At 37.5% G+C, this 11,749-nt stretch overlaps 2 protein-coding genes across 6 annotated transcripts; both read left to right on the forward strand.

Moving 5' to 3' along the window:
• The first annotated feature begins 26 nt into the window (after positions 1-26).
• Positions 27-2,776, forward strand: LOC110843799. 2 transcript variants are annotated; one of them, XM_022089840.2, is made up of 9 exons: positions 27-658; positions 752-874; positions 937-1,036; positions 1,098-1,196; positions 1,292-1,496; positions 1,575-1,793; positions 1,868-1,925; positions 2,010-2,224; positions 2,354-2,776. In XM_022089840.2, the coding sequence occupies exons 1-9, from the start codon at positions 311-313 to the stop codon at positions 2,409-2,411; spliced, it is 1,425 nt and encodes a 474-aa protein (XP_021945532.1). In that variant the 5' UTR covers positions 27-310; the 3' UTR covers positions 2,412-2,776. The 2 variants fall into 2 exon arrangements, with proteins under 2 accessions (XP_021945532.1, XP_021945531.1); XM_022089839.2 differs by having other exon boundaries at positions 31-658; positions 2,010-2,776.
• Positions 2,777-4,719: 1,943 nt separating this feature from the next.
• LOC110844966 (probable cyclin-dependent serine/threonine-protein kinase DDB_G0292550) lies at positions 4,720-11,694 on the forward strand. 4 transcript variants are annotated; one of them, XM_022091306.2, is made up of 11 exons: positions 4,720-5,010; positions 7,437-7,545; positions 7,638-7,966; positions 8,070-8,198; positions 8,327-8,674; positions 8,762-8,936; positions 9,000-9,117; positions 9,547-10,358; positions 10,458-10,793; positions 10,867-10,918; positions 11,031-11,694. In XM_022091306.2, exons 1-11 carry the CDS (start codon positions 4,999-5,001, stop codon positions 11,335-11,337), a joined length of 2,727 nt encoding a protein of 908 aa, XP_021946998.1. In that variant the 5' UTR covers positions 4,720-4,998; the 3' UTR covers positions 11,338-11,694. The 4 variants fall into 4 exon arrangements, with proteins under 4 accessions (XP_021946998.1, XP_021946999.1, XP_021947000.1 ...); XM_022091307.2 differs by having other exon boundaries at positions 8,330-8,674; XM_022091308.2 differs by lacking the exon at positions 8,070-8,198.
• Positions 11,695-11,749: the final 55 nt, after the last annotated feature.

The following is an 11,749-nucleotide window of genomic DNA, read 5'->3' on the forward strand; positions in this document are numbered from 1 at the left end:
TCTAAAACTCTTGCTATAACATATAATTGTTGAATATTGAACAGGCAAGTCTAAAAACGGGCTATAAATAAACTTTATATATGAATTTTATAATTTTGGTCCTTTTCTGGAAAAAAATCATAGCGTCGTCATTGCACGTTGTTCATCTCTCGTTGTTCCACACCACGAGTGCGGGGAAACCAAGGCCACAGATCAGCAGGAATCTTTTCAGTGCTTGCCTGCCTCACTCACTAACAAGTATGAAGTAAACAAACTTCCAATAAAATTTATTAACTTGCTTCGAGTTAGCTAATTAAATAGCTTAAACAAAATGCCACTTCTTCGAGATATAGCAATAAATTTACTCACAAGTGACATTGAAATCGAATTGCCTTCCTGCCCTGACAACTTTGCCGAACAAGCTACTGAATACACGGCAAGAAAGGTGGTGTGGTGGATTCTAAAAAACCGTGAGGACCCTGCAGAAAAACATGTCTTGAATCTCGAGCTTCCAGACGAAGATGAAGCTGAATCGAATCAAATAACGCCAGACCATCAGCGACCCTCGGCTTACGACGAATTAGACCACCTTCGAGCGGAGAGTGACACCGATTCGGTAACTACTGCATCAAATGGTAGGAAAAATAAGCGGTCAAAAATCTACATTAAAGAGTTTTTGGTGAGATTTTAATATAAAAATTTTGATCATTTATAAATTTTTGCATAAGGGTTACTATGTAATCTAACTAACATTTTTTTTATTATTGATTAGGGTCTGGGCACATTGAAAGCCAAAATTCGCAAACCGTCTTGTAACAGTGTCAACTCGGATGACAATTTTATTAACGTTTTTGAGTGCGATTCTGAATGTGATTACTTCAACGGAAACGCTGCAGTATGTATTACATATAAAAGTATTAAATCGACGTCTGGCTATAATAATACTTTGATTTAAAGGGTACATGCGTTCCATGTAATAAACGAGTTGTTGGGAATCATCAATTGGAGGAACATCTTAGTTCTGCTAGTCACAGAAACTCCTTTCGAAGTTTTACGTGTAAGTTAATACAATAACCATGAGTCGAATATATATAATAATGTCCCTTTGCAAACTTCAGCACTGGACGTTAGGAACAACAATTCTTTACAAGATGAAAATTCGGAGGAAAATTATGTAATACTTGCGAAACTGAAAGTATTATCTCCTGAAGAATCTGGTAGATTATTACAATTTCTCATGAGGCGACAATTGTAATTGTAATTAATAGACCCAATTATAATTAATGTTTTTTATTTATATTTTGGAATATAGTCAATATTCCGCTTGCAACAAACAAGTGCACAATCTCTATCTCCCCTGAAGAACGGTTAGCTGTTTTACGCAAAATAAATATTGGCGACTATGATATACCTACAGACCACACTCAAAATGATACAAAGCTAAGATTAAGGTATGCTCAAAAATGGTCTTCTGTGTTGGATAAAAAATGGAACCAAACAAAGAAGCAAGAGCAAATGTGAGTTACCCAACACTGCAAATGTCTTTATTTTGTATAATAAAGTATTATAATTATGGTGATATTTTTAATTTCCAGAATTATTGACGAATTCAAAGCATTGCGTACGAGCTATTTAGAAAAACCATCAAGTCACCCAGCTCATCGAAAAGAGTGGCTTTTATTTTGGGAAACCCGTCGTTCTCAACTGATTAAACAAGGAAGAAACCCAGACACTCACAACTACCATCCCGAATGGTGTGATTACTGGTTGCCTAAAATGTTGGAGCTTTTAAGAAACGACGCAGTCAAAAAAATGTAGGTTTCCTGCTACTTTCCTTATATTAAAGAAATTGGTAAAAGTATTCATTGTGCTTATTTTACTATTATAGCTACAAACTGAAGGTTGCTAATGGTATGGATGCTGAGAGCTTGAAGCACTTGCTTGATGTAAGTTATTTAGATTTTATACAATTAAATAATAGTTATAATTGTTGATTAATAATTAACATGTGCTTATTTATGTCACTATAGAGTCCGACTCCAATCACAGGTACAGTTCGGGTTATGCCAGGCACGCAGCCCTACTATTCACAAAACCGTTCTCGGAATCCAAATCGTGTTCAAAGACCCTCATCCTCGTCGTCGCATCGATATCCAGGACATTACGGAAATCTCCCTTCGCCAAGCTCGCCGCCCTACCCGTCTTCCTATTACCCTACTTCCTCAAATGCCAATTATAGCTACAGGTACGGGTTCGCGGATCCTAGTGTTCTTAGCCAGCAGCAGCTATTCTATCCATATGACAATTATTATGGATTGTATCATCCAAATTCAAGTAATCACTATTATTATTATTTGCCATAACGCATTTTAAGTTCTAGGCGGACTGCTGGGAAATCAACCTATGAACGACGACCTTATGACAAGTTTTAAGACTGATTCAATAACGTGTTCTGTAGTCTACTTAGGGCGCTGTCCATTAATTATGTATTCCTTCTCTGCCATGATAAATATACACAGCATTGAGTGATAGGTACATAATTTGTGGTCTTCGCCTAATTATTGTTTTTCTAATTGTTCGTCTAGATGGTAATATTTGTATTAATATCAATTTTATAAACCTAGAAAGATAGGGTTTGTTTTTTCTGTTTATATCAATTATCAGCATATTTTTATACAAACAAATGCAAAGTGTTTTGCGTTAATCTAAAAATTATTTACAGTTTTATACAAGCAAACATTCTCAATAAATGATGCCAATCAATTTATATATAAATATTGTGTTTGTGTGCTATGTACTACGTATTGTCTTCAATGAAGATTCATTCTCTTCACCGAAAAGTGTCGATTTAGTACTTCTCAAAATAATAAATCATAGTGCGTATAATTTCAACACGACCAGGTGTCTTTTACATAAAATTAGATACAAACAAAGTAGTTAAATTTAAATTTGACCACAAAACTTCATAAGCATGAATTATTGAACGGAAACGGCTCACAAGACAATCACATCCAAAGGTGTCATTGTATTTTCATGACGCAGCTTAGAGTAATCTTTTTTTTCGCACGATACTTATATCCGGTCGCATAAATAGCTTAATGTCTGCAACTAAATACATCATTATGATTACGCTTCAATGGTCAATGATGATTGTTGAGACGCGTAGAGATTGCATTAAATGATTGTCGCAGAAAATGTAATGTCGACAGGTGTCAGACCCCAGTCTTAGTTATTCCTAAAATAATATACCTATGTACATATACCGTATTCCTACCTGGTCTTCTCTGATAGTATTCAGGTACATAGAAGGTCTTTGTTGTACTCAAGTAGACAGTATGGCAGAAAAGCTGAACAAGCTCTGAACAAAAGCCATTTGTTCAAACTAAATAAAAACGTCCCAAACTTATTAAAGAAAAATTTATATGTTTGGTTAAATCAAAGTAATTCGTAATGAAAGATTAAATTTTTACGCTTTTAGATCTGCTTTTATTTTTACAAAGGTGGAGGAGGAAACAGGAATTGAACGGTGTGTGAAACTTTTTTATGACTTAAAGCTCTACTTGTTTTACAGATAGATTACTACATATTTTAGACTGATGCTAGAAATTGGGAGGGTGGGTGCGACGAATCTAGTGTAATTCGTTGTTGTCACTACATCGTCATAAACCCTTATGCAAAAAATTATCAGCGCTGCACTTTTTGATTTCAACATTCAGTTCACGACGGTACATGTAGATGCAATGCAATGCTATGTAAATGTGTAAGTACTCACTTGTGTACATGTATTTTAAATATGTAGTTCTCAATCAATCGGCAAGGTGCGAAACGTTAATTAAAACATGGCTCTCGTGAAATGAGAAAGCACTATGATTTTAAGCGCACGACGCACTCATTAAATGGCTTTAAAAAATCCATCGTTCTAAGCAAGCAAACCAGCATTCGTTCAATGGGTTTAGACACATTCATCGTCATTCTTGAAATTTTGTCAACTCCTTAAAAATTTCTATTTGGTAGGTGGGAGGGGAGCAATGAAGCCAATTTTCCTCAAACATTATCAACAATAACAATAGGCCATTAATCCGTCATAAAATATCAGACTTGGCTCGATTCCTTCATACATACGTGGAGAAGAAGAGTTACTCGGGCGGAATTATTTAATTTATTTAATAATAAAGTTGACGACAATTCATTGGTCGTCTAAAGGAAGCCCTCATTGATGTATGTCTTTGCAGGTTGGGTCCTTATCGAGTCCAGTTACAGATTCTGTTTATAATGCATTGCTAAGACATTAGGACATCATAATATGCTTCAACTTTGAAAGAGTAATACCGACGCAAGAAAGTTCACTGTCGCGAAACTAGGCAATCATAATAATGACAATGGTTTGAGAACTACATGAGACGACATAGAACGGACCTCTGTAAATAATAATGCCTACGTAGAAGTACATAATTTGAGCAAGTTGTTAGTGTCCTAGCGCTTCTTCAAAAGAAATCAAAAGGACGTTTAGAATTTGCTCGTGTAATGAAATGGATCCTCAAACCCGTGGAAATTGGGAAGAAAGCGTGATTTAAACAGTTCATGAAAATGGTCAGAGAGAGTCAGCAACCAACGATCTTGTCGGTATGGTGGTCCCCTAGCAAACCACGATCATCATCATCACTCAACAACTTGAACAGTTTCAGTAGGCAAAATGCGGTTCAAAGACGCACTCATCACGTCCCAAATATAAAAAGACCATTCTCCACACTTTTGTCTTCCATTCGTCTGCCGAGTCGTTGATTGGTATCAAGTGCTTACTTACTACTACGTGTATCCTGCAGCGTTGTGTGGTCCGCCGACGACGCGGTGTGTCGAACGTCGTAAATTGGTAGCACCAGGCACTGACGGATAATATGAGGAGTGTCGCTGCTGGAGGTCAATAGTTATCAATTACCAAGCTCCATCGCTGGAGTCCTCATTATTATCTTGCCTACCAGGAATACACGTTCATACATTTCAAATAAATATTCAAGCACAATGCAGATTCAGGTAATTTCATAAACCATTTTTTTAATAATTGTTTGTGAGTCATTCGAGTGTTGAAGTGAACTATTCCAACAGTTCAGGATACAAAATTGAACAACCGTTTGAAATTTAAAAGATTTTGTAAATCATCAAAACTAATCCTTCGTTTTAGTGCCTGGCAAAGATATTTCAAGTCTTTTGCAAATCTTGTTAATAAGGACTTGATTTCCACACATAAAAGACGCAACCACAACACGCAACATTGTACGCTCGTAATTCTTTTATTATGCCAACTTAAAGACCAAAAGAACAAGTTGAGCATACGCTAGCTGTCCACACATAAGTAGATAAGCGTCCAAACTTTATGTAAGGAAATTCACATCCAGGTGACGACATTTACGTCGATTCTGCAAATCTGCTAGCATTGGAGTAAAAATATTGTGGCACAATCGTGCACACTTTGGTGAGCTGGTAAACCTCAAACTACCTCAAATTTGACTTCCTTTATCCCAATTGCTCAGATCGAATTATTCCTAGTACAAAATGTCAACGGGGAGCCTTTACTCAAGTAAAAATCTCTGTAACACCACTTTAATGTTGTTTATTATCATAATGAGGTTAGTAAATAGGTTCTGAACAAGGTTTCCCAATTCATGGTGCAAGTGAGATCCACGTCCTTCAATTTCCGGACATTTTCATTTGGCAGTGTAATTATTCAAACTAGTTGTGCTAAAATGATCTTCCAAAAATGATTTGGCATACAATCAATAAAATTAGCTTCTTGTTCACATGAATAAACAATTGTGAGCTACAATATTGTACTTGAAGCTTTAAAATATATATCTGAATTCAACCACAAAAGAATTTGGCATATTTCCGGTTCATTATACATTGTTGCCACCAGAAATGATGCGAATACATGCATCCAAATTGTTGTTGTTATTTCATTCACAGAGTGAAGGCCACTGACTGGCATTGTCCACTTGACATTTTTGAAACAGATTTGTACGCATGATTGCTTTATTCGAAACATTGTATTTGGCACCGTTTCGATTTCCAACCGTAGTAAATATTATTGACGTTTTAACACACGTTTTCCTATGTGACTAATAAGTGGTTGCATAACAAGAAATTGCAGTAATAATATAACATCTCGATACAAATTTGCAATAATTTATGCCTGTTGCTCAGCTCAGATGTCCGTATTCAAAAATTATAGCTCACATGTATAAATATATAATAATTATGCAATATGTTCTGTTCAACTGAATCTAATTTAGAATTTCTCATGCGTTCCTTCTCATCCACTTTTCTTCAATAGCGTCGTTAGTCTTACATAACCATGATTGACCCCATGATCACAAAATCCATATTATTCGTTCGAGAACATTTAATTTGTGTGCATTCAGCTAATGCTGAAATAATTGCACTGCGTAAAAAATACATATGTAAATATGGGAATCATGTTTATTTTGTATTTGACCAAGTTTTTTTTTGTCAAACGGGATAAATTTTAACTGAAAATTGGAAATTACAACAACAAATCCTGGCATCATTTCCCTCAACCATGAGCATTTTAAACTGCATCACCTGTTGACATAGTCTATGGTTTTCCATTTTCTCATCAAGGGCTAATTGTCAGATGCATTTGTAAGCTCGTACTATCAGCGTTTATGTGTGCTTGATTTTTATTACTGATGATGTTATGCATGATTAATCAAAAGCAAAAAAAGGTATTTGTCTAAAAACGAAATTGAAACAGAGAGTGCTCGGTGGTGATGACAAGATTAACCACACCAAGTAATCATCCATTGGTCACAGTTTGATTTCAACTCTCGATTTATTATTGCAACAATTTCATTTTGAATTGAAAGGGTGTACCTTGCAAAAGAAATTTGCTGCTTATTGCCACGTAAAATGGGGAACCAATTCATGTTCGAATCTCTTTTGCTCTACATGCATTGTGAGCTTGGGTTTGTGCGTGCTTAAATCAAAGACAAAAATTTCATTATACACAATACTTGGTTGTTCTATATCTCTCTCTCTCTCTTCATGAAAAGTTAGGTTTGGATGAAATATTTTTTGCAAATTTATTTTAGAAAATTAGTTTGGTTTTGGTAGGTTGGTAGGTTGAGGACGTTTCAGCCATCATTATATAATAGTTTAAAATTGTGTTTTTGCCGATATTTCATTCAGGCCTTTATGCGATGTTGTAACAGCACATACTTTTTTAAGCAAACGTACATAATACCTTTGATGGGATCATTAAGCACATATAGAAAAAATATTAAGGTCACACAATTTTTTTGAAATATGCCAAAATAATTACAAGTACGCTAATATTTATCAAGAAATTTATATAATACTGACCGCACATGAAAATAAAGGAAACCATAGAATGAAACTGCTTAAATTTTATACGCGATGCATAATAATTTTATTGTGCGCAGGTATTATTATTATCGATGATGCTGGCGATATCGACATCGTCTCCATCGCCGTCTCCTCCTCCAAGGGCAGGCTATTACCCATCTTCATCTCCCCGACCAGTTTACATGGGTATGCCATTAACTCAACATATGTAATGAGCATCTTATCATGGTGCATGATGAGATACCATTTTTCTGATGACGATGCTAATGAACTCACAGCCCAACGGTCTCGAGACTATCCAACCCAGGCCTCTTCTGAAGACGATGAGCCATATCCATCCACATCCTCTTTGGGGACAGCTCGAACTACCAATGGTGCTGAAGAAGCTGAGGATAATACTGGTTTTGTGGAGCCGATAGACTTCAAAAATCTTCTCCAAGACGTGGACTCAACTTCTAAGGGCTTAGAACTTGGGGCTAACAATAACAATAACCCGTTGTTTGCGTCGGAATCAAAAAATTCCTTTGCTGGATTCTTTGGTTCGGACAATAAGGACCCGTTTGCTGATTTTGGGGGCGGTGGTCTCGCAGCAGCTTCGTCCGAAAGAGTACGTTTAGTGCTTATATATTTATGAATAGATGCACATATGCGAATGAATTGCATGATGCAGTGCATGAACAATCCACCAAGCACATGTTACGATTATTTAGAGCACCAAGAATCCTGACGATAGAGAATCCACTGGTTTTGTCGACCCCAATGTAAATTTTAGAAGCTTGTTTGATTCATCACAAACTGCTAGTAATGGCTTCACACCGCAAGATTTTTTAGGAAGTCAGGTATGTGAGCACGTTGATGCAGATTAATTTATTTTTGCATAAGCTGATCTGCCTAATCGCAATCATGCGTAATCTTATAAACATGTCCAAAAGTTGCAATTTTATTACGTCCCTTGAATTAATGAAAGCAGGGAGATGGAAATGGGGCGAGGGGATCTCAAACAAGAGCATTCCCATCTTTCACCTACAGCGGAAGAAAGGAGGATGGTCCACCAAACAGATTCCGATCAAACTACCGACAAGTTGACTCCCAGGATGACGACTACAGCAGCAACAATCGTGGAAGGGATGACGATGATCGAGACTACGAGGACTCCCCCAGAGGTCGACCACGATACAGCAATAACAGTCCCACACCAAGATACTCTCCAAACACGGAGGAAAGCTCACACCGACCACAATCAACGGGGCGAGGAGGAGGAGTCTCAGCAAGCCCAAAAGCTGCTGAATCAAAAAACAATCCGAAATGCAAAAAGGCAAACTCATAGTCATTCTCGAATAAAATATTTAATGTAACTAATTTTCATTATCATACTTATTTTTTATTGTATCACAACAAACAGGTCGAAAAAACTGTAGACTATGAAAACGAGGATTATGCCGGTTTCACCGAACCAGAACCTGACTATGACCCCTCAACCTACAGGGGACGTTACAAGAGACAGTCACGACCTCGACAGGGGAGACAGGCCAAAGCCAAGAGACCCATGACTTGCTACGTGTGCGAAGATGAACAAGGTATGCATCGATATGGCATCAATGTTACGTGCGAAATAATTTTAACCGAGAATACAATTTCAGGACGCTATGCGGAGCGCTGTTCGTACGATTCTAAAGCCAATCCGAACAAGAACGAATATTTCCACTCTTCGTCGAGCTCTTTTAGCGATAACGGCAACAACGGTCGACGTCCCTCTGGGTAAAAACTAAAGATTTGATGTCTTCAACACAGCAGTTGATTCGTATCTACCTTTAACACATAATCATACAAATACCTGAGTTGCCTGATGTACACTCGAGGTTTACTTATACTAACATTAACAACAAAAATTCAAACCACACGAAACTCTCATTCACTAAACATTCAATCAATAAAATACAATTTACAAAATATACGACTTCCTAACGGACTGACGCAAGCACGCACTGATTTCATGAGATTAATTACTTTATTTCCACAAGGACTGCTACATATTATGGAGTTCGATTACTAATTCGACTTAATGAAACAAGTTTACACAACTTAAAAATTAAAAAAAAAACATGAAACATGTCATGAAAAAACACCAACATTGATTGCATAATAAAATACAAATACAGTAATGTTGTCGTCCATTATGCACAATAGAAAACAAGATAGACATCGAAGGAATCCATCGATTAATCGCCGGCGATTTGACGTAGCTTCCACGACGCTTGCAACCGTATCACTTCCAGCCCCAAAATCTGTTGATGTGGCAAACGAGCCCAAGAAATCGTCAGAAATAGAAGAGGCCGAGCCCAAAGTAGTCGAGAAGCGTCAAAGTGGCCCAGACAGATATGCCTCAAATTTTGGAAGCAATGGTCCAAGAAACAACGCAAGGAACAACAATCGCAACAATGACTTTGACTATAACGGTCCTGCCCAAAATGGGGCGGATTTTGGTCTCCCCAGAGGCTACATTGGGGCCCGAGAGGAAGAAAACGACAGTCCTCAGTACCAGCCGCAAGGAGGAGGAAGAGGAAATGACTACGGATTTGATGGTGCAAATGATGGCAGTAATAACGATGACCGAGATTTTGGATTTGGTGGAAGGGATTCCTCCAGCAGCAATAATAACAATAATGACTTCAATTTTGGACCACCAGCAGATTTTGGTAGAGAATCGGCCCCATCCGGCGGCGGCGGCTCAGATCGTGGTTTCAATTTTGATTTTTCAATACCAAAGGAGTACGACCCCGATGTTCAACTCCGAAATTCTAACCGTAACTCGAATCGCCAGGGAGGTTTTGATGGTGGAAGTGATGCGACGAGCAATCGAGGCGATGCCCCAACCAACTTTGACGCGGAGTATGACGATTATGTAAAAAAGAATTTCCCCGATGCCTTTGGTCCATCTTCCGCCTCCTCGTATCCAGAGGCTTCAACACGACCCTCATCATCCTCCTTTCGACCGAGCGGTACGTCCATCGACTACACAACACACGTTATATTATTCTAATTCTATTTCATACGAGAAGTATTAAACTGGATGACTTTGCGTGTTTTCTACAATATAGCCGGACCACCCCTGCCTAGTTATCAACCAAGACCCCGTGGACCAGATCGAGACCATAGTTTTAATCAATTTCATCAACCAGAAAGCTCTCCCCCACGCGGACGAGGCAACAATCACAGAGGGAATCCAGACAAAGAACATACTCAGCCAAGCTACAACTTTGCTCCACCTCCAAATTTTTACAATGATAGTCCTCAAGGAGGATTTCATGGGGATGTGCAGGACAATGCTCAAAATTTAAATAAGCTGGTGGAAAACTTTTCAGAAAGAGATCGTGCAGGTTGTCAACGAGTATTGAAGGGAGATATGAGCTGTTTTGTTTGCCGTGATGCTAGAGGTAATTAATTAAGTAATAATTAATTAATGCATAGTGGTGTACTTAATTAATACATAATTAATACATAATTAAGGCATGAACAAGGAAGAGTGTATGTATTCTTCGAATGACCCCAAAAACCAGAGGTATGCATAATTAAGTAATTTTGAATGATTTTCCAACGAACAGAGAAGTATCATCAAATTATCTTATTTACCATATATAAATCAACCATGATAAAGTACTCGTTTTCTGTAGGATGGCTTATCATGAGGTAACTGAGTACTCTTCGGATCCTCCTGCAAGTATTTTACCGCTGCCTCAAAATCATGAAATTGCCGAACAACCACAAACATCACAAGCTGCTTCTGAAATTTCATCAAAAACTGTTGCCTCACCACATTCTACTCCGTCTAATGCAACAAGTCTTCACAATAAAGTAAAATCCGATACGAAATCCAGCACCCCGAAGTCAAAGTCTGTGACTAGGGTGGAGTCCACTGTTGTTACAAGAAAAATCCACCATGAAAACAACACGCCATTCGAATACGATTTTGATTACTAATTGGAGCAGGAATTCGAGATCTTAATAATATTAAAAGTTTGCATGCATCTACGTATGCTTGGGTATATCTTGATTTATATGAACCTTGTGGGAAGGAATTTAACACAGATACTCAGGTCAAGCCTTTAGACTAATATGTTTCCTTGTGGAAAATTATGTAGCGTGGTCAAATGTTCCAATATAATTTTCCGACAAACTTAAGTTTCTACTTATGTCCGCATACATACATATGTATGCACATATATGTAAGTAATTTTAATTGTTGTCATCTGTGTGACGACATTTTACGCAGTACATCGTTCTACATTATTGGAATGAAAATTGTTACTTGGTACAATAAATGTTGATAGATAAGTATGTATGTTGTTGATGACGTGGTGAGTGGATTTTCTAAAACTCTAGAAAGTTGCTA

The sequence above is a fragment of the Folsomia candida genome, unplaced genomic scaffold (assembly GCF_002217175.1).
Source record: "Folsomia candida strain VU population unplaced genomic scaffold, ASM221717v1 Fcan01_Sc002, whole genome shotgun sequence".
In the NCBI taxonomy this organism is placed as follows: domain Eukaryota; kingdom Metazoa; phylum Arthropoda; class Collembola; order Entomobryomorpha; family Isotomidae; genus Folsomia; species Folsomia candida.

Bases quoted from the DNA above. Each gene is read 5' to 3' on its own strand.
- LOC110843799 (XM_022089839.2), top strand. From the start codon at position 311: ATGCCACTTCTTCGAGATATAGCAATAAATTTACTCACAAGTGACATT. The intron at 659-751 runs GTGAGATTTTAA...ATTATTGATTAG, and splicing joins TCTACATTAAAGAGTTTTTG to GGTCTGGGCACATTGAAAGC. The intron at 1,197-1,291 runs GTAGATTATTAC...TTTGGAATATAG, and splicing joins ATTATCTCCTGAAGAATCTG to TCAATATTCCGCTTGCAACA.
- LOC110844966 (XM_022091306.2), top strand. The intron at 7,546-7,637 runs GTATGCCATTAA...ATGAACTCACAG, and splicing joins TCCCCGACCAGTTTACATGG to CCCAACGGTCTCGAGACTAT. The intron at 9,118-9,546 runs GTAAAAACTAAA...TATGCACAATAG, and splicing joins AACGGTCGACGTCCCTCTGG to AAAACAAGATAGACATCGAA.